This window comes from Lepisosteus oculatus, chromosome 2, assembly GCF_040954835.1.
Source record: "Lepisosteus oculatus isolate fLepOcu1 chromosome 2, fLepOcu1.hap2, whole genome shotgun sequence".
Taxonomy (NCBI): domain Eukaryota; kingdom Metazoa; phylum Chordata; class Actinopteri; order Semionotiformes; family Lepisosteidae; genus Lepisosteus; species Lepisosteus oculatus.
The window spans coordinates 41,922,449-41,944,927 of record NC_090697.1 but is presented as its reverse complement, the minus strand read 5'-3'; the positions used below and the strand labels follow the sequence as shown (position 1 = coordinate 41,944,927).

General features: G+C 35.6%; 1 protein-coding gene across 3 annotated transcripts in view; it reads left to right on the top strand.

Annotated features, from left to right (window-relative positions):
* pak5 (p21 protein (Cdc42/Rac)-activated kinase 5) overlaps positions 1 to 22,479 on the top strand; it is a 130,748-nt gene that overhangs the window by 72,514 nt on the left and 35,755 nt on the right. For all 3 annotated transcript variants that reach the window (XM_015351350.2, XM_069178670.1, XM_069178669.1), the window contains one exon: positions 18,539 to 19,330. In XM_015351350.2, the coding sequence (XP_015206836.2) occupies positions 18,539 to 19,330 (792 nt within the window). The remainder of the gene's footprint in view (positions 1 to 18,538; positions 19,331 to 22,479) is intronic.

The window sequence follows — 22,479 nt, the reverse complement described above, 5'->3', positions numbered from 1 at the left end:
GACACATAGAATTTGTAACAAGTCAGGAAAAAACAAGGAAAAACAGCTAATGGAAACTAGTCCTTAAAGACCTGAGCAAAGCAACCTTGTACTTGAGGGAACTTTCATCCTTTGAAAGTTCAAAGCCTTACTGTTGTAATGACCAGCTGATACAGAAGCTTTTCATTTTTTTCTTTTGAAGTTTGCCCTTGTTTTTAGCTGGACTGTGTCCTTGCTTTGAAGACTGATGCACCAAAATGGTACAGATTATAACTCAATTACTCAGAATTAGTGTCCCATAAATTTTAAAACCACTACTTGTATGATTTTCTCTCTCCCTGTCTGTGTGTCTCATGGAGAGCAAGCTGGGCTAATAAAGTGATCTTATCTTCTTATTTCTTATATTTATTTTTACATGTCAGTTTTTTTGTTTTTTTATAGAACTTTTTTATCGGTTGTTATATTAGTATGACTTCATTGTATTCTAATCTGCTGACATCATTTTTTTCATTTAACAGTTTTTAATATCACCTAGTGTTGTTTTCACTTTTAAATTTTGTTTGGAAAATCTTATTTTATTTGATATTTCATTAAAATCATGTCTGAAACTTGGGAATGGACACACCTAACCTTGCATGAACAGTTAAACAAATTAAACAAACTTGAAGTAGTTCAAGCTCAGCCAATTTGAAGTATTAAAAATTTTGGGCACCTAAATTGCAAAAACTATAGCTGCTCCTTTCATGGTAAAGAAACAATCATTTCTGCTTCTTCAAGGACTAGTATTGTTCATTGATGGTGCAGCATATTTGAAATCCTTTGGTAATATCTGTCAATTTTCAAACTGCTTCTTGAACATTGTACAATGATTTTTTTGCAGAGATTCCGTGTTTGGTCTTTACAGGCTACAATGACCATTGTAATTTTCTGATTGACCCAATTAATGTTACTTAATCAAACCATCTTATCCCTATAACATATTAGGACTAATTAGGAAATTATTTAAGCAGGCAGTTATTTCAAGGGACATTTCAAAGCTCCTGTATTGGCTCTCGAGGAGCAAGTAAACAAAATGAAAGAAGTGGTAATAAGGTGACCTTAATTATGTTTTTAAGTATAAACTAGCAACTATTTTTTGCTTGACTTCTGTTCCAAATACAAAATCCCAATTGGACACTTTTAATCACTTCAGGGCAATCCTGTTTCTATCAGTTAGTAAAAAATAGCAATTTACAAAAAGAAGAGAGATGTAGACAATACTTATCTGGAGTGGTTATTAAACCAATGAATATGTATCACTTTGTGTTACATAAGAATAACGGGTGCAAAAGCTTGTGAGTATGAGTAGCCAGTGCAAGACTCATGAGATCAGAGGAGGCTGAGACACCATTTTTTTTTGTCTCTGTGTCTTCATGGAGTGTTTCTTATGTAATACATTGCTTCTTGATTTTAATAATGAAATCTGTATACTGTATATATGTACCTGTTTCCTGAATACTTTCCAAAGGACCAAAGCAGTCTAGGTAAATCCAATTTCATTATGTTTTTTTTTTTCAGTTTTTGTTAAATTGGTTGCAGTGTGGTGTATCAGATGTTAAAAATGATGTTTTATCATTTGAAATTGAAAATGATCTAATTTATATCGCTAGTGCATAGAGTATGATTAGTGCAGGAAAGCACTAAAGGGTTAATAAACATTTAATACTTAATAATTTAATAATTTAATGCAATTGAAGTGTCAAACTGACAACTGAGTCTGCTAGCCACACACAGCTGCCGTACTTTCTGGACACGGTGTGCCACCTGGCAGTTTTACAGTGCAGTGCAACCCTGCATCAGATTATTCAAAAAAATAAAAATGCCATGATGCCATACTATACAGGATACTGCAGTGTTTACACTGTTATACCTATTGACACCTTGCACATTCTTGTATGGATACAATCCTTTAATACTGTAAAGTATTGGTGATTCGACACAAGTTTTATAGTGTCTTAAAAGGCAGTTGACTCTCACTGGAGGGGCCTCCGGCAAAACCCTGGAGCTACTGATGTACAGAAAGCCAGAAGATCCATAGCTGACCATATTCCACCCCACGTTATTTAACCAGTTGGACATAGTTGTTTACTGTGGGCTGTTAGTACAGAGTACTGTAGGCTGCATCTGGACCTTTGAGCTCAACCTGTACTCTGAATGAGCACATCTACATTTTAAGACAATCGAGTGCCCTCATTTTTTTATCAAGGGACTCTAGTTCACCAGTTCGTTTAACACACAAGTATTTTAGCACACATGTATTTTCATTTCACTGTGCTTTAAAAACTGTATTTTTTCATTTTTATAGAAAGCTTGCTGAGGTACACTATATGTTCTGCTTGTCTGTTTGCACCGTTTAACTATCCTGTAGTATTGGTTTATAAGCAGAATACAAATTAATTAACTTTGTCCAGTTTAATTTTCCATATAATCCAGTTTATTATTTTTATTTCCTCATGTTTATCTATTGACCATATATTCAAATATGTATCCTTGGGTATGGGAATCCCAAAAAAAAGGTCTGTACATCATGAACTATATTGAAGATTTGTGCAGACACACATAGATATCTGTTATTCCGAGTTTTTTCATAGATTAGCCACCGTGTGGCGCAAGCAGGCCAAGTAAGCACACTCCCACTTCATTGATTTCAGCTAAGGCATGAGCCTGAAACAAGCATCTCAAAATTGTTTGTGTTTTATATTTTTGTAGCATCTTTGTATAGTTTCTGTACCCTCACAAATATTTATTAAACAAGCTTGGTCAGATGGAGACTTTTTGGTAGTAATGTCTCAGGTATTATTTTTTAACACGAATTGTGAAATAATTCAACTTAGTATCCTTACATAGAAAAAAAGCTTTTCTGTTTTAATTTCATTACATTGATACTGGTATTTCTTCATATTATATTAATGTCATAAAAATATTATCAGTTATTTAAAACTTATTTTTCAAAGAAAACCTGTAATTCATTCATTTATGCTAGCATTGGTATTTTTAATTAAATATATTGTGGAGTATCAGGTGTACAGTGTTACCATGGTGTCCACAGCATATCAAGTCAGCTAATAATTGTCCCTCTTAAATTAATAAATGTATAACATTGGTAGGCCATGAACAAATGAAAACTAAAGGTTGAATTAGTGTTATTCATGTTTTGTATACTCTAAAACATGATTGCTTAGTTATAAAAATAAGAATAGACTGTACACTGTATGTGCTCTACTGCTTGAAGCTTGACTGTTAATGTTTTGTTTTGTAGTGGTTTCACTGTGCTGTTTTCCAAAGCTCTGTGAAAGGAAGATTTTTGTTGTAAAAAATACTTTTTTTGCATACAGTAACAACCAAATTATTTTCTTGTAAACATTCTCATTTAACTAAAAAAAGTAGTCATGTGATTTGCAATCTGTTTTCTTTTTTGTTCACAGTACAAGTGTATATTTCAGCTGTCTCTTCTGGACTGATGCCTTGTGTCAATTGTATACAATATACAGTATGTCTTTTGCAGCAAAAGCTATCCTTCTGTACAAAGGCATTTCAGGCATATTTGAGCAGCATTCAGAAACAATATGTTATGCTGAAGGAAAGCACTTCTTTGTTGCCATTTGGATTAAGATGAATGTCTGCACTTAAACTGTAGTACAGAAATTGCCTGCTGTGAATTTGCTGCTTTTGAAGTGAAGGGTTACATTACAGGAATAGTTATAAATAAAAATATGCAGATGCATTTTTTCAAACAATTGGTTATGAATTGTGCTTTGCTTTTAACAGTAACATTGAGTATCCTCAGTGATGTTTTGTAAGCATGACAATGCTTGCAATGGATTTACTTTCTGAATTTTCACATGTAGAATGCAAGGGTTTGTCTGCAGCTAGTTTTCAGGTAGCGCAAGCAGTTACAGTACAGAGAGAGTAAATTAACATAGGTGGTGGTGTAATATGCTTATAGTCTTTTTCTGATCTTCTTAAATCACTGAAGGAATGAATATGCCAGAACAGGGCATGCTTAGGTACTGTTATCCTAAGGTTGGATAATGAAGAAAACACCCTTCCGAATGTTCTGATAATATTGAAGGCTTAACAGGCATTGTGAAAATACATTCTAGACATTTTTATGCAGCAGTTAGAACATTTGATGGATTAATATGTGCTTTGTAAAGCAGAATAAGCAAGTGCTTAACTCATTTGAAGCTCAAACCAGAACACTATCATTTAAAGAGAGGAAGGCTGGCAGTAGTACCAAATGAACTGGGGACATGATATTGTGAAGCCTGTAAATTGTGTACAGAATTTTTGAGAAATAGTGGCACTAAAGGACCTCATTAATTTGCCCTTAGTTTGCTAAAAAATTGATTGTAATGCATAGATACAGTATACACTAGATTAACATTGTCAAGGAATGCTTATTACTTTTATCACCTGCGAGATATGAGGAGAAGAGGTTTATAGGTACCCTTGTATCACTTTACCACTATAATTGTAGTTGTTGATTCTATTCTAACCACATCATTTTAATGGATATTTTATGCAAGACTCCAGCTTGAAATGTCTACTTAGGCCTATGGCAAACCTTGTCCTGATTTTCCATTGGTAGGTGTTATTTACAATATATGTCTGCTCTCCAGTCACATATTCCAGGTGCAAATTTTGCATATACCCAAAGAATTTACTGAGGAACAGGGATTATAATCTGTTGTTCCCTATCATTACATAACTGATAATCAGGGTTGCACGGACCAAACACTATTATGACATACTGTAGCTCATCTTTAATATTGTTCCATATATTTAATGTTATGTACTGTATATATACAGTATACTAATAATAGTTTTATGAATCCTGATCTCCTAGATTAGTGTGAACCCTGAAAACAATACAAATACAGTTGATGGTTTGGAGATACGGTGACATCTAGTAGCAGTGGGAATAATAAAATGGCCAAGCAAGGGAAACAGTGGTTAAAGGAAACAGTTGCAATTATGTAATGGTTCTGCATAATTAGCCTTTTATTTTTATATAGACATCCATACCTCGGGAACCATAACCCAATCTGATTTTATATAGGTTAAAATAATCTAAAAATGAAAGCTGGTCACCTTCTTCATCGGCTACTAAGTTTCTATTGAGCACAATACTGAGCTACCGTATGTCACTACACTTCTTTAATTCTACTTTTATTTCCCCTCCCCAGGTAACCTTTCTTTTAAAGTTTAATCTGTGACAGAGACTGGAATATGAACTCTCAAAATTCACATTTTTAGTCTATCATGCTGACATCTACAGTAAACTGCTATGACTTTGTCATGACATCTCCTATTTTCTTGAAACTTGATTAAACAAAAATAAGCTGGAATTGCTTTTGGTCAGGGGATGTCAGTCAAATTAAGCTTTAATCCTATAAAGCACATCTTCATTCAACAGTGTACATGTCCAGTCCATTTGCCATTTTATCTTGCCTAGCTAAGACCTGTGCCCTGCCAAAACACACACACATACTGTAACAGATATAACTTCAGTCACTTTGCGGTATATTAACTATATGTTTATGGGATTTTGTAAAGAACTCCTGCATTTGTTAAATCCTTTGAGTGTTTAACCTTTCTTGTCCTCTAATAATGCTGTTTTATTACATTACTTGGCAAGTGACTTTATATACAGTATAAAACCTTTCATGAAAATCACTAGTACAGTAACTTTGAATTTGAAAGTTACAATCTGATGATTAATTTTGAATTTATTTTACTACAGTTTAGTTCTTTTGTAGTTGCATAAACTGTACTATACTGTAGTAATTTTGTTGCACTAAAATATGATCCCAATATACTTCTATACATCAGGCTTAATTATGAAAATGCAAAAATTCTATATATAATAAGCCTGATCGTATGGAATATGATACAATATTCTGTAGCATTGGGTTCTGTAGTAAACGCACACTAATCGGTGGTGCTGTAATGGTGGTTCATTACAAAAAAATACAACCTGAGTACACTCCTTAAAAAACTTGAGAATTATTTAGAAAATATGTTTAATTCTATTGTGATCTATTTTGGATCTAATAATTCATTTTTCTTATGATGCTAATTTATCAAGAGCTGCCATTTTGGTTCTTATTCTTAGAGTTTTCATGCATCAGCAGTGCAATTGAATAGATTGTATTTCCTGTCTCTGCTGCTCTTTGCTGTTATGGAGGAATGGCTTTTAGAACTGGGCTGAATTTCAAGCGTATTATGCCCTACTGAGAAAAAGTATTTGTTCGTGAATTGGATTTAGCAATGTGTGCTACATTATTATAGACTGCAGCTCAGTGCACTTTGCTTTAAGAAACATGAATGCGAGTCATGAGAAGGGCAATGCTGTTAATTGCCCATTTCATTATTACCAAGGTTAAGCCAGTATCTGTGAACAACCATCGTTTTTCTTTCCTTTTTTTGCTACCTTGAGGAGACAGATGCTCTCACAGGCAGATCTATTATGGCTTATCACCAAAGGACAGACCACTGACACAGCATCATGAAATATGGCTGCTGTCATTGGGACTACGAACAACATAGAAAACCTGCTCAAAAAGCAATAAAAAAGGAAATGGTAGCTGGCACTTTCAAAATATTAGGCCCTAATTCAAATTGATGTGAAGATTTTAGGATGCATTGATTCCTATGCTTGACAGTGATTTGGTACACAATTAACCTTCTGTGATTTTTTTCATTTTCTCTGTGTTGTTTTTCAAGTATTGATTTTGTTAGTATATTTTAAACTTAGTACAGTCTGTTGACCTAAGTCACTAAAATTGATCAGAGGGTATATAAAGCAGAGAAATTGTACATACACTGTACTAATGCAGGTTGTATAAAAAACACACAAGAAAGAAATAATATACAGCAATTAATCTGGCCCCAATGTTGTATACAATGTCAAGCAATTGTAGAATTTAACTTTATAAAATGTAGATATTTTCTTTTACTTTTAATGATTTGAATAGAATCACTTAGAGTGAACTCCTCCTTGTGGAGATTAGATCTTCCCTATATAACTTAAGTATGGAAGAAGCTTAACAATCAGGAATAAGTCTGTCAGTTTAAAATATTTTGAGCAACACAATATTTTAGGATAATATAAAATATCTTTAATTTTATAATAACAGAATCGTATACAGATGCAGCCATTCAAAATGGGTGAGGTATTTCGCGGCATACCCCGGTGGGCGTGTCACAGTATCACGCGGTATCACGCATTTCACGTGTGTCATGTGACTAACTATCCGGCGTCGCCTTGTAAAACCGCCAGGGGGAGCTGAACCTCTCATGTACAGCATTTGAGCCTTTAATTTTGAACTGTGTATTACAGCATGTTAATCATCAGTCATTAAAATGTTGGTATATTTTATGAAAGCAAGATTGCTCAGTTGGACAAAAGTACACAACCTACCTTTATCAGAAATATTTATGCATCAAAGCCTTTACTGAAGATATTACTAATAGTATTAATAATGGATGACTTTGGACAAGCTGTATACTCAAAGTATAATTTCTTTAGCACATTTGTACAAGCACTTGGAATCTGTCCAAGCCATACTTTGTCAGGCATTTTGTTTTACTTCAACGGGGCATAAAAACTTCCTTGCTTTTAACAGGGCGTTTCATAATTTCTAACTACGAAAATGATTTAAAATGCGACACCTATCATTCAACTAGAGCTTAAAATATCACAAGGAAAAATACACACCGGTATTCCATTTCTCCCTAAACATTGTAAGCTTCGAAGTCTTTAACTAACGTGATACCGGAGTCAACAAGCATACTTTTAGAATTTGATTAAAAGGGAATATAATATGGAATCGCGTATCTAAAGAATTTAATAACTTCTATTGTGTGTGTGTGTGCAACAGTAAATTTTTATAGAGAAATGGAGGCTGGACAGTATGCATTACAATATAAACATTTATATTGATTTAAATCGTGTTCTGATTTAAATCGCAAACGCGTGTTTAATTATGTGTTTTTTAATCATGATCAGGCTAATGCATTTCTACATTTTCTGTATGAACCAGCTTAGAGGTTCATACAGAAAGACAGCTTGTGTTTAAATTGAGTGTAAGGTAATTTATGCTTCTAAAGTCATGGTCAGTATTGTTGTACTGTGCTGTACTGTGTCACATTATTTTATAGTGTTTTTATTGCGTTATTAAATCCGGTGGCGCTGTGTTAGTTTCCTGACTCACATTATTTAAACTGCGACACTGATCATTCATCTCTAAATAAACTTTATTTTATATAGTGTTTTAAGCGAATAGGTAATTAGATTGCTCATAAACCTAATCACTTTTTCTACATAAACACAGCGTGATTGCTCTCTGAAAATGCTTTTCCTTTATTTTTAAAGTAGGCTCAGATTTCAACTATAGATCGTATTATTATAAACTTTCTTGGAAAAATGTATTTTATGTAAACCATGTTTGCTATTAATTCATTTAGGGCTAAAAAACGTTCATTGTCTTCTAATCGAGTCGAGTTGACATTGGAAGCCTGCCACACCCGGACCGTTAAACCAACGCATTAGCACGTCAAAGCCCATTGAGCCAGTATTGGCTTTAGTATCCCCCCCTTCTCCCCTCAATTCAATTCAATTCAAGGTGTTTTATTTGCATGACAGATGGGTACAAGCAGTGTTGGGTACTGTATGTATATTGTAACGCTTACGGCAGACAGGCACTGTGTAGGAGCCGACGCATCAGAGCAGCGCCTGCAATTTTTATATTTATAACTTAGTTTTTAAAATTAGTCAAGCAATACGAAGCATCTCCTTTTACTTAGTGCCTGAGCATACTGCAACGCGTGTGAAGCCCATAAACGATATTAATTTTGGAACTTAAACATACAGTATATGGCTGGTCTCTGTACTTTAAAGAAAACATACACACCAGTATTCCATTTCTCCCTAAACATTTTAAGCATCGAAGTCTTTAACTAACGCGATACCGGAGTCAACAAGCATACTTTTAGAATTTGATTAAAAGGGAATATAATATGGAATCGCGTATCTCCAGAATTTAAAGACCAGACAATCGCAAACTCGTTTTCAATAAAATTATTTTATTCATTCAGCAGTTTGTGAGTGGGACATCCAGCAGGGAGAGACACACACACCGGTTTTCATTGACAACATTGTTTTTTTTTCAATTCCTCTTGTCTAACAGGAATGTTTTGTTTGTGGACAGACTGTTAGACAAGAGGAAAAGACCGCCTCCTCCTACGAAGCATTTCGTTGATCCGATCACGAATACTTTTCCAGTCGTACGCAGCAAGGGTTGAGAATCTCCGATTCACCATCGTACTAATGGTTTCCCGGAGATTGCAAGGCAAGGCACTTTTGCCTCTGGACCCATCGAAATTTACAGACGTGGTCCACCCCCAGTAAATTTCAAAAGTCACAAGATTTCGAAACACGAGGGCGGCGTAGCGGTCGGCTCTTGCTTTCCCGTCTATGCCGATGCACTGCAAGTACAACCCTCCCTCCATCTCCTGGGTGATGGGTAGCAGTTGGACATCTGGGAGAATTATTCGTCCCACTGGCATCTGTGAATTCCGCTGTGCTTCCTGGGGGGAGATAGCCGGCGGGGACAGCATCAACAGATTCCTGCGCGGTGGTGAACTGAGAGGCCGGGATGGAGTGTCCTGAGGCGGTGTGTGCTCTGCGGGGGGCAGAGCTTCCGCCAGGCATTACAGCCTGCACGGCGGGGAGAGGCACTTTTCGGGAGACAGCTGCTCAACTGTTTGACTGCTGGAACTCTAGCGTCCCAATCCTCCCCAGTAATGCATCGTAATGCTCCCGCTGCTGCCAAAATGTCTCCATACAGGTGCTGCTTCTACAGGTTGGCACCCTGGCCAGTGGCCGAGAGCAGAGACCCACGGCCTGTGGCAAAATAATATAATTCATGTAAGAAATAAAGTCACACAGTAGTATTCATCAGTCGCAGAACAGAAGTCAAAATAAACTTTTCTTTTTTTCCGTCTTACCGCTTTCTTTTTTACTGTCCTGGTGGTAGATCGTTTCGCCCGTGCGGTGTTTTCTTGAAGAACAGGCTACGAAGAAATAATTATAATTGAATTTAAAATTCAAAACGGCAATAATACCTTGTAATATGTGCTGTAATCGCGTATTTCAGATGAAGTCTGCTGTATTTGCTTACCCTTCGCTCTTTGGAAGCTGGGGCGGCAGAAGCACCCCGTCTCTTCCCGTATAACGCCTTGGTCTCCATACTGTACTATGGTCGCTGTAGTGCAGGTTCGCAGTTTTTTTTTGTGATGGGAGCTCACCCAATCCCTTGGTGTCTTTTATGCTTCACACATACTGTATTTCAGCGCCATATATTTCATGGATATTATGGAATATAATGGATGGATATCTTAGTTATCTTTCTAGTTCACAGGTTTGCATGCATAATTTAATTTTGAAAGCCACTGAGACATCAGGTACTACTGTTGTATTTATGAAAAAGAAACAAAACAAAAAACATACTAACAACTGTGCCATCCTACTCCTTAGTTAATACATTTTATTATTCATAAACAGTTAATATTGTTAGCAAAATATTTTGAATTATATTTAACCCTATTTTTTCTTTAGTTTTGTATTTAACTTATTATATGATAGTCAGACTTAATGTATATTTGAACAATGAAAATATATTTTTACAAGATTTTACATTAAGCACTTAAAATTAATATGGTTAATAATAGTAAACTGTAACATGCTGTAACAAGATCGGTTAAACTGCGAAGAAAATGCTTTCAGAGAAAATGTTTCAACCAAACCTGTTCTCACACACCCCGCCCCCACTACCATTAGAATATACACAAACATTTTAGCGTTTCATTCTGAGCAGAAGACCCTCACACCTGAAGAGTGCTGGCTGTGACGAATTAAACCGGTTTTACAGGTTTCAATCACAGACCATGTGACATGGGACTCAGTAAACTACAGTAACACCGTATTTGATAACGCTTTAAAAACGCTATAAAATAATGTGACTTGGCACAGAACAAGTTTACAGCACAGTACAAAGATAAATGCTGACCATGACTTTAGAAGCATAAATTGCCTTACACTCAATTTAAACACAAGCTGCCTTTAGCCCTCTAAGCTGGTTCATACAGAAATGTAGAGATCTAGGCTCAGAACACACAGCTTCATTAGCGAATACATATGCAGGACAACTAGAGAAGACGTTTTACAGAGGATGGATTTTTAGAAACATCCCATCAGACATCCCATCATATTCACAATGTGAAATCTAGAAAATAATATTACATAACCAAAATCCGCAATATGGAAACAGAACCTGTGTAATTGTTGATAGATGATGTACTCGTAACATTTTTTCAAGACGAACTACAACATTTAAAAAATGACTTGTATGTACTTGATATCTCTAATCAATCCACGGGTCCCAGCACAAAACGAAAGTAAAACGCATACCGTTTCTCCCTTCTTATTGCTCAAAAGTAATTTGACCGTATGAAATGCATAATATAAACCTAGAAACATATACGTGAGCAGTACTTAAGCACTGTAGTATCGGTGTTAAGACATACCTCTCAAATACTGTAAATCAAGTTAAAAATATCTCAAGACCGATTCTGGTCGTAATGAAACCATGCAAGGGAGTTTTTATGTCCGTTGCAGTTCTTTTGCAACATGAATATAATTATATCGTTATTAATTTCTTGAGATACGCGATTCCATATTATATTCCCTTTTAATCAAATTCTAAAAGTATGCTTGTTGACTCCGGTATCACGTTAGTTAAAGACTTCGAAGCTTACAATGTTTAGGGAGAAATGGAATACCGGTGTGTATTTTTTTCTTTAAAGTACCGAGACCAACCATATACTGTATGTTTATGTTAAGATTTCCCTTCAGTGGTAAAATTAGATATGAATATTCAATACTTAAACGGGCACAGTTAAGACATTAAATATACATATACATATTGTATACAGTACAGTTTGCATACGGTAATATGTTTATGTTACACGATTAAAAAATAAATAAATAAAACTGGAAGGTCCAGCACCACCATTATGTTTATATGGTTGTTTTTGTTGGTTGGTTGTTATTATGGTTATTAATAATACGATCTATAGTTGAAATCTGAGCCTAAATAAAAAGAAAAAGCAAGTGATTAGGTTATGAGCAATCTAATTACTTATTCGTTTAAAACGCTATATAAAATAAAGTTTATTATTAATTTGCTGGACAGAGCGGTGAACATTATTATGCATAAGACAAAGATAACGATCTTGATCAGTTTAGAAATCTGTGTACGCTGTAAGGTTTTTACTTCTTAAACTTTTAAAATACACGTTTTGAATAGAAAGAAATCCTCTTCCTTGTAGTGTGTATAGCACACCAGCACGTCTTTTTTCTCCAATCAGAGGGGTGTCAGATAGTGTCAGCCAATCACCATTCTGCGTTGGGTAGCAACGGGTGACTGTTCTCAGGCGGAAGATGTAAACAGCTTAATGTTCGTGTTAAATATTTTTTTTTTTAATTCAATTAAACGGGCACAGTTAAGACATTAAATATACATATACATACTGTATACAGTACAGTTTGCATACGGTAATATGTTTATGTTACGCGATTAAAAAATAAATAAATTGTAGGTAAAACCGGTTCAGGGACGCCAAATATGTAATCATAGTGGCTCTCTGAAGGCACCAGTTCTGTAGGGTTTGGGCATTTACCGAGACAATTATTAATTGTAGCAGTAAATCACAAAGTTGATTCTTTTGATGGCTTTAGAATCCAACCATGCGATATAACTCAAACAACGCACACACACAGGTACTAATACACGAGGATACATTTATTAATACATAGAATATGCATATAAACCTAACAGATCTTATCGAGAGGGTTATCAGAATACAAAAGATATATATTCAATCAGTTACAAAGAGTTACATATATCAAGAGGACATACGTTCAGTATATCATTCATTAAGACCGTTTCGTAAAGTGAACTTGGTTACAACTTCTACATTAGATACTCAAACAAGTACATAACTCTTAGGAATTAAATTGATATCAACTGGTTGGGATAACAATTAAATTCTCGAGCTGTAATGCATTGAAGTTGAATACTCATCCAATCTCTGGGGATTCAGATCTTCCTGCGGGCACAAAGAAACAGTTGCAGGCTGTTGCTGTCCAATCCGCGCTCTCTGGCTCCGTGCCAGGCTGTGCTGTGCGGCTTGCGACGGTGCGCTGCTGATGCTCATTGTTGGCTTTAACTAGCAAAGTTTGTGCACAGGAGAAAAGATGACTGTGGGTCCCAGCAAGTCAGGAAGAGGACCGGTTCGTTCCTGATGAAGAGCTAGTTCTGAATAGTAATTCAGCTGTCCACAGTTCCGTCCTGTTCACGAGGCCTGCTGCTGGTTACTCTCTGGCAACCTCCACTCTAGACTCTTAGAACAAAGGAAAGTTCTGGCACTCGGACACACTGGCCGTTCCGTGGTTGTCCGGGCTGAGTCTCAGGATGGTCAGGAGGCGCGCTGCGAGAATGTCCTGCCCTTGGGAGCCTTCTGCTCCTGGGCCGTCCTGCCCTGGAATTCTCCTTTGAATTCCCTTTAGAATTGTTGAATCTGAATCTGAATCTGAATCTCACAGGCTCTCTGTGTTGCCTGTTTTTACCTGGAGGAACTTCAGCTCATTGATTGGCTGAAAGTTCCATGGGCATCAGAGTCCCACGTGGGTTACTCGGCCCTACCAGTCCCTGATTGGTTGATCAAGGTGAGATATGAGTCACTTAGTCCTGACACTTAGTAATGCAGTCCAGATGTCCAACTGGCACTCCCTAGACAGATAGGCGCCAATGGATGACCATTGATCATGATAGCCAGGCTTAGCTAAGTGCATCCCCCTTTGGGAGCTGTCCTTATCAAAAGAAAACATCTTGCATGAATAGTTTCTCTGTGGCTGCACCACAGAGATGAACAGAGAAATGGGGCCTCATTTGGGAAGCTCAGAAACACTTAATTCTGCCTTATTATTAAGCCTCACCGCTACAAAATAAAAATGAAAAGTCCAGCACCAGCTGGATTCGAGCACACAACCTGCCAGTTGGTAGTCACGCACCTAGACCAGTAGGCTACAAGACAGCTCGCGTGAACAGGTAGGCGAAACAGCCCTACACAGCCCTGCCGCAGTACACGGATATAATCATACCATTATTAAATTCTTTAGATATGCGATTCCATATTATATACAGCCCTACCGCAGTACACGGATATAATCATATCGTTATTAATTTCTTGAGATACGCGATTCCATATTATATTCCCTTTTAATCAAATTCTAAAAGTATGCTTGTTGACTCCGGTATCACGTTAGTTAAAGACTTCGAAGCTTACAATGTTTAGGGAGAAATGGAATACTGGTGTGTATTTTTTTCTTTAAAGTACCAAGACCAGCTATATACTGTATGTTTACGTTCCAAAATTAATATCGTTTATGGCCTTCACACGCGTTACAGTATGCTCCTATTCTTTTTATGCTCAGCTACTAAGATTTCCCTTCAGTGGTAAAATTCAATATCTACAACGGGCACAGTAAAGACGTTTACTGTAAGTCTTTCTACGACAGACCAACGGACCACGAGTGTCCCTGTCGGTCAACCAGTCACGCACTGCGGTATCGCGTGTCATCATACCTGCGGTATCTGTACTGCGGTGTCTGTACCGCGCACTTTGAATGGCTGCATCTGTATAACCAAGGAGTCACTGTTTTCTCAGTACAGTACATCAATATAGCTGAACAAATGTTCTGTTTACACCTATTTATATGTACACTTAGTACAGTACATATAGTATGCTGTAGTATAGTATGCATTAGTCTTATGCAGATTTAATCAAGGTCAGACAGGGAAAGAAAATATTGTATTGTATGTAATTTATTACGTAATGTAATTGAACATTCCAAAATGCTTTCCTATATCTTTAAATCTTGAGGGTCAGTATTTTAATCAAATGCATTGACACTATTTGCCTTGTATTTTAGTAAGATGATTGTCATGTCTGTTAAAGTCTGTCTGACTGTTCACTTTTGGTGCATTGGTTTGGTATAAATGCCATAGATTTGGGCTGTGTTTATTCATCAGTGCTTTGTGTTTCTTTTAGGAACTTAGACTTGAACTCCAAAGACACCCAACGGTTACTTAAGAAAAAACAAATGTGCAATGGTTATTGAGAAATATAATTTAGAAATAAAAATAAATATTTAAATAAAAAATAAAAATAAATCAATTTTGATTAAAGATGTTTGGGAATGTACATGCAGCGTTTCTCTCAATGGATTATTATTACTGTAATTCGCTCTCTGCATATTTCATGTTTCAGTGTTTAATTTTCTAAGAAGAGAACACAAGTGCTCAGAATACTTTCTAATGAGGCAGAAGAAATTCTCAAGTCTTACTCACTTTCATTGTCACCTGTTTATAAATAAGGTTAAAAAGGCTTCAAGTGTCTGAGAATGTCCTTTTGGGCCTTTCTTTACAAGATCAGTATTTATATAGGTACTTAGAAATAATGAAGAAAGAAAACTTTGTGAAGATTATTAATTCTGTTAATTTATTCCCTTTGTCACAAATTAAACAGAATATTAGTGGATTGGAGTACTGGGGCCTAGATATAACTTAAAACACCACAATTATGTAACAAACTTAATGCTGTATTTTCATTTCTTTTTGTGCTGTGGTGTATCCCTACTTTTCTGGGCTCAGTTATAATGTGTGCAAACTTTATCATTGGCCTTTAAATTCTACACTACCTAAAGAGTCATTTTAAAAAAAAAGATGAGAATTATTGCTTCCTAAAAAAAAATAAAAAGTAATCTATTCTGTTTTGTATGAAACTCCTATTTGTGCTTCTTGTAAAAGTGCCCATTTTGTGTTGGTGCTTGTAGATGGCTCGTGCAATGCCTCCCAGAACTCCAGGAAACCCAAACATCTAAAACAAATACACCTTGTTTTGCTGTTGCAGCTTGGGAGAAACAGGGAAATTGATATATTCTCCTGAACTCTTAACTATTTCTGCAGTTTCACCTTGCACTGCACATGATACTGCTGCCTTGACTAATGCCTGCACCGTAACCTACAGTTCATTGGAACAAGTCAATGGAATAAAATATTAGTGCTGCGGATAACCTTACTGCTACAGGTAAGTGGTTTGTGCTCCACATATCCCCTCCTAGGTCAGCCTGTAGCAGTCGGCAGACATTGGTGATTCTATATCTGTGTGCCAACAACATTCGAAATCAAGAGTGAATTGTCAACACTGCATGTGTATTTGTAATGTAATAAAATAAAAGGATTTAACATATTTACTTCATTTCTGTTATAAATTCAAATAATTGCTTAAGAACACGTGTTTTAGCAACCTTTTTTTGTTATGGGACATATTCAACAGACCACTTCCTGTCTTTGTCAATACCTATTCGAACATTGTTTTTATTATTATGAAAACACTGACCGATTTTGTGATGTTATGAATTTGTGTTTGTGATTAACGTTCATAAATGTTTTTTTTTTCATTTGTAAATTAGACGGTACGTTTATCTAGCTTCCATGACATATTCTGTACGGGCTCCAGTATGTCCAACATGCTTTACTTTTTGAATGAAAACTAATTAGGAGTCTGGGTTTGCCTGGAATGTATGTGTTTACCACAGCCAGTATTTGTTGTTGACACAAAAAGGGTTAGAAATGCACTGAAAAATGTTTATTTTAAATAACCATGCTGCATTTCACTTTTTTTTTTTTTGACTGTGTGTCGATACCATCAGTGGAGTTTCTTTAATGCAGTGTTCCCTTTTGCACCAAAAAGCCCCAGTGACTCATACTGTTCACATCAATCCTTTTAACATAGGGTGGGAGGCATGAGCAATGTGGTTTTTTGTTTTCAGCAAATTGAATGTAGTTCTGTTTAAGTGTAATACTGTAAATGTCAAGTGTATTAATGTATTCCAATCAGCAATTGCTGTGCATTTTCTTCTTTTCAAAAACTGAAGCTGGGCTTCACTCTTATAATTCTTTATCTACAGTATGTGATTCACTTCAGTTACGAAGCCCAGATATATTGCCTGTTAGGTGAAAAAAGATTCGCACTCTAAAGACAACATTCATCATGGAGTGACAGGCAGCCAATAACATAATTAAATCCTAGGTTGTATAATAAAAAACATCACAGCAGACTGCATTACGAAAATAATAGAACCTTTGTTTTATTTTCTAAAGCATCCTTTCCACATTCATTGATATTCACACCAAAAAAACATGTTCAGTGAGCATTTGCACGTACAAACTCAACTTGTTATTTTTTACCATTTAGCCCCATAATGATGTGTATGATACCTTGCGATTTATGCAACAATTATATTTCATTTTCTTTTGGACTGACGAAGTAAAATGACAGAGTGAATTATCATACTCTCCTGTCCCCAGTAAAACAGGCTACTCTGTCTCATCTTGGGCTGGGGGAATCCTGGGTATTTTCTATATGCAAGACTTTGGGCAGGAGTTTTTAAAGTACATTCCTACAGTGCCGTTTTTATGCACAGGTTTGCCCACTAAAATTTCAGAAGCACCAAACATGCTTTATGTTATGCCTCTCAAATGGGCTAAAAAACAAATAGGAACAAGTAATGGTTAACTGAACTCTTAAAAATGAAAATAAACAGAATGTGACAGATTTCCATGACACCTTTTTAATCCTACCAAGCACATGGTTGTATTTTACAGTATGTTCTATTCTTATAGTTCCTATTTTGGTTGAAAATGTATGAAACTTTAATTTTAAAATGCATGTGTTACATATGTGCACGATTCAAAAGGAATTGTTTGCTATGTAAAGACTACATTTTTTGTTATGAGTACAGCTTGCAGTCGTAATGATAGTATTTGGTTTAACCCAAGATTCTCCTGAATATTATTTTACCTTGTGAAACCATTCTATGCATAATATATATATACACACTGTATATATGCTGTGTTACCTTACAAAAATCTGTGGAATACATTTTCTGGACAATCCACCTTCAAAGGCAAACAATATTAATTCCACAGCTCACAGGCTTCTACACAGATGTCCACTAATATCACCAGTTGAAAAAGGTCTACATGAACAATGTGCCAAAATTCCCTCTGTCAGCCAATACCTTTAAACCCTTGTGACTGTTCATGCAGGTACACATTACTCTCGTTATGCATCTAAAACATACTCATCAGTAATCATGTCTCTTACATCTACTTTCCTTCCCAAAGCACTGCACATTGAGTAAATGGTATGGTATAGATTATATTTAAAGATAATTTAATAAATGAATGATTGAAACAACAAAAAATAGACATGAGTTACTTTTTGACTAAAAAAAAATAACTAATGGCACAGCAGAGGTAAATTTCTTAGTACAATCAAAATATTATTTCTTAGAAATTGAAACATCTCTATTTATTTTTTACAGACCATTGTAAGAGGAAACAGAACTCAGAAGGATTCCTCCATCAATGGCTTGCTGGAAGAGTTTGACAGCATTTCAGTCACACGCTCAAACTCTTTACGAAAAGAAAGCCCTCCTGCCTCACACAAGCCAAACTCCAACCACACTTCACAGCAGCCGGAGGAGAACGGCTTCAGCCATCACTACTCCAGGTACTCCTGTGACCTGGACAGCTGGAAAGACTTTCCTGGGGAGACCTATAAAGACAAGGGTAGCTTTGAAGGGGAATGGGGGAAACATTACCGAACAGCAAAGCAAAACGGGCACACTGCTAGAACAAGAGGAGTGGACCCTTTCTATCCTGATGCGATGCCGCAGAAATCAGATTTCTCCAAGATGCCTCCAGATTATCACACCTACTTGGAGACCAAGGTCAGGTCCGGGGAAAGTGCTGGGCCCAGCAGGGACTACTACAGGGTTTCTTCTGGGAGTTCTGCACATGAGTACAGGGAGCAACCTCAAGGCACACCCTCGAGGTCCTCAATACACAGTGAACGAATTGACTACTCAGATAGTGACTGGGGGTATAGAACCCCAAGAGAAGATTACGAAAAGCGACCAAAGTCATCCTACGTCACCCAGACCAGTCCGCAACCAGCCATAAGACAGCGATCCAGATCAGGCTCTGGACTCCAGGAACCAAACTTGCCATATGGAGTTAGCGCTTTCAAATCAACACAACAAGGTCAATCATACAGCTCATACACATACCCACGTCTCTCTGAAACTGTGACAGCCTCACCGGTAATTCCAAAGGTAAAGACAGGCATCTGTTTCTTTCTAACACTTCCTTTGAAGCCATGTTTTTCAACATATATGTGTTTTCCTTTTCATTTCACTTTTATAGGCTTATGTTTTGTTTTTTTGTTTTTTTTTATGTCAGATTCCTTTGTATTTGAAGTTGCCTATACAGTACATGATTATTTTATTTCTTAAACTTAGATGAACAAAGTCACCTTGTATGATTTACTTGTGATTAACTGGAATGTCTAGCACTATTCTGAGATTTTGCAATAAGCCTGAGAGTAAAGATATCTAAAGTTATCTTGAATTACTATTTTAGTAATCCCGTCTCTTTGATACCTGTACATCTTTGTAATCACTGTAAGAGTACACCTGTACTCCGGATCCTCATGTGTTTTATTCTGCTTTACATATATTTTATTCTTACCTTTCCTTTCTTCATTTTTTTCATGTTTTATATATTATAGAGCAGTAGCCCCTTCATCTTATCAAATTCTGTGAGTTAAACCGTAAAATACAAATACAGAAAATGGGGAATGTTTGAGTTAATACCCCCACGGTGCTTTATTTAATCACATTAAAATATTGATCTGAATATTTTTAACAGGGTCAACTATTTGAAAACAAACTTGGTTTGTTGTTCTAAACTAATTTGTTTAAAAAGTACATTTTACTTTAGTCCCTTGTGATTTGAGAATTAGAAAATATGATGCATGTACAGTACAGAATTTATACTTCAACCTGATGCTTTGGGGAAGGGGAAGTGAAATTTTCTTGTACTACTTAGTAATTTTGCCAGACTTAGTTAGAGCCCAATATTTGTCTTTAAAATGTAATATATCGTAGACAGAAGTATAAAGCCCCAGCCGCACTTTTAATTATTATCATTATTTTTTTCATAAATAATGTATATGATACTTTGTGATACTTTTGAAGTAATTAATCTTTTTTTCAAATAACAGATCTCACCGTTATTAGATTATTTGTTATGTGATATATGAAAATTAATATATTGACTTTTCAACTACATTCATTTCTATCTCTAGAAAAATAGTTTGAAGAGACAGTGGGTCTTCGAAGACTTCCACAAAAGATTTAGTTTATTTTACAAGCAGAAATGCTGATGCAGATGTGAACAATTTCTGCACCATTTTCAGTCAGTGAAACAAAATGTAGTTTTTGTGGAAAGAATATTCCGATTCATACACTTCACAAATATAATTGTTTAAAAATTAAAACAAATAGCTATAGCAATGTATTTTAAAATGTCACGCTAAAATAGCTTTTAAATATACAGTATGATTGTATTATTTTATATTATACTGTATTTATACCTTTTTATTTTAAACAGGTGCTATAATAAATATTTACACCTTTCTATTTTAAACAGGTGCTGATTTCTTGACAGCAAAAGGAACACCCTCTTCTTTCATGTTACAAAAATAAATGCACTTAACAAATTTCATAATTTGTACTTTATATTGAATATGTTATGTAAAAAATAAGGAACAGTCATTCTAACTCTTTTTTTTGTTTTGTTTTCACTGAGTTTATTCAGATTTTAAAATACTATACAGTACATAGAACATCAATAATGTGTTGCACTGTATCTTTATCATTTTAAGGATAAGGCTTTTAAGGACATAAAAGATGCAGTGTATCAGTTTTATCTCCCCAATCAGCATGCTCACTATTCAGTCTATCCTATTTTAATGCAATGCAGTGTTGTGATGGATTTCATGTCAGTGCTTAATCTGCTCTGCAGCTCTGATCTTGAATAGGACTGCAAGGCTGTGATACAGACTGCTTAAGAAATGGAATTTGTTACAGGTCCAGTGAAAATCTATTAATGGAGCCTTAATAATAATGTGAGTGCCAGAGTTAATTAACACTAGTCTAACATTTGATTTACAGATCTGCAGCAGCAGTTACATACAGCAATTATTTGTGGGGTTGTCTTTCTAATACTGTAGTTCTTAATTCTTATTAGAATTTACTGCAACATGTTTTTTATTAGTTAGTAAAATAGAAGCTTTAATAATTATGAGACAATTTCTCATTTCTAATTTAAAATATTTCTAAAACTATATAAACAATTCTAATAGAATGATAAGACTTATAGAAAATATATTTTGAAATATTGACTAAAATGCTTTCAATCCATCTTCAAAATCATATACTGTATGATAGTATATGAAGTAAAAGAATGTGGTTCTTATCAGTGAGATCACTGGATATAAAATAAAAGAAAGGACTCAAATTAAGCTGCAAATTAAGCATGAACTGCTGTCACTTCATTTTGCAGCTAAGTTCCAGATCTTTCTTCTTCATCTTCTGTGTTCTTTGCATTGGACATTAGTTGTTTCTTGGGATCCATTCCTGATCCAGTGTTTCCTTGATTCAGTCTTAATCTGTTATTACAAAATGTGTGGCCCATTGACATTTTATACCATCCACTTCTTCAGTGATACTGCAGATGTTTCCAGATGCATGGATCTTTTTAATGTGTGATCGTAGTTTTGTACCATTTTTATGTCAACTCTTCTTGGAGTATTGCATTGCTTCTTCCTGATGCCCTCTGTCCATTCTACAAATAAGGTATACAAGTATATTGTGTCACTTTCATTTCTGCCCAATATGTAGTGAAAATGCATATCTCCCTGCAAATACATTTGTAAAGAACATAACACATTTTACAGAAAACATTAGGACACAAAATGTTATCATCTCAGAACATTTTTACAGCATCAGTGACCACATCTTCCAAGAGAAAATTATACTTTGTCATAAGACTAGAAAATTGAACCCCAGTTTGATATTATTCATAGATGGAGAGAATGTAACTAGGAAAGTAAAAATCAGCCAACCTGATGCTTTTGCCAAAGAGATGAAGACCATGTACAGCACATTTCCTGTGATCTGCATTTTTGTCATACAGTCCAACTCGTATGCACTCTTATGCAGACAGTGTGCAAGTGAAATACCTACAGCTTCAAAGGTACAGTAGGATGGGTACAGCTCTTATTAATAACACTGTAAGATCACAGGCACCTGGCAAGCTGCAGAAACTCACTGTCACTATAGCTAGCCAAGGATACTCTAGTTGCTTCAAACCACTGGCAGGAGAATCCTGATCACACTTGCCTAATAATGTACAGTAG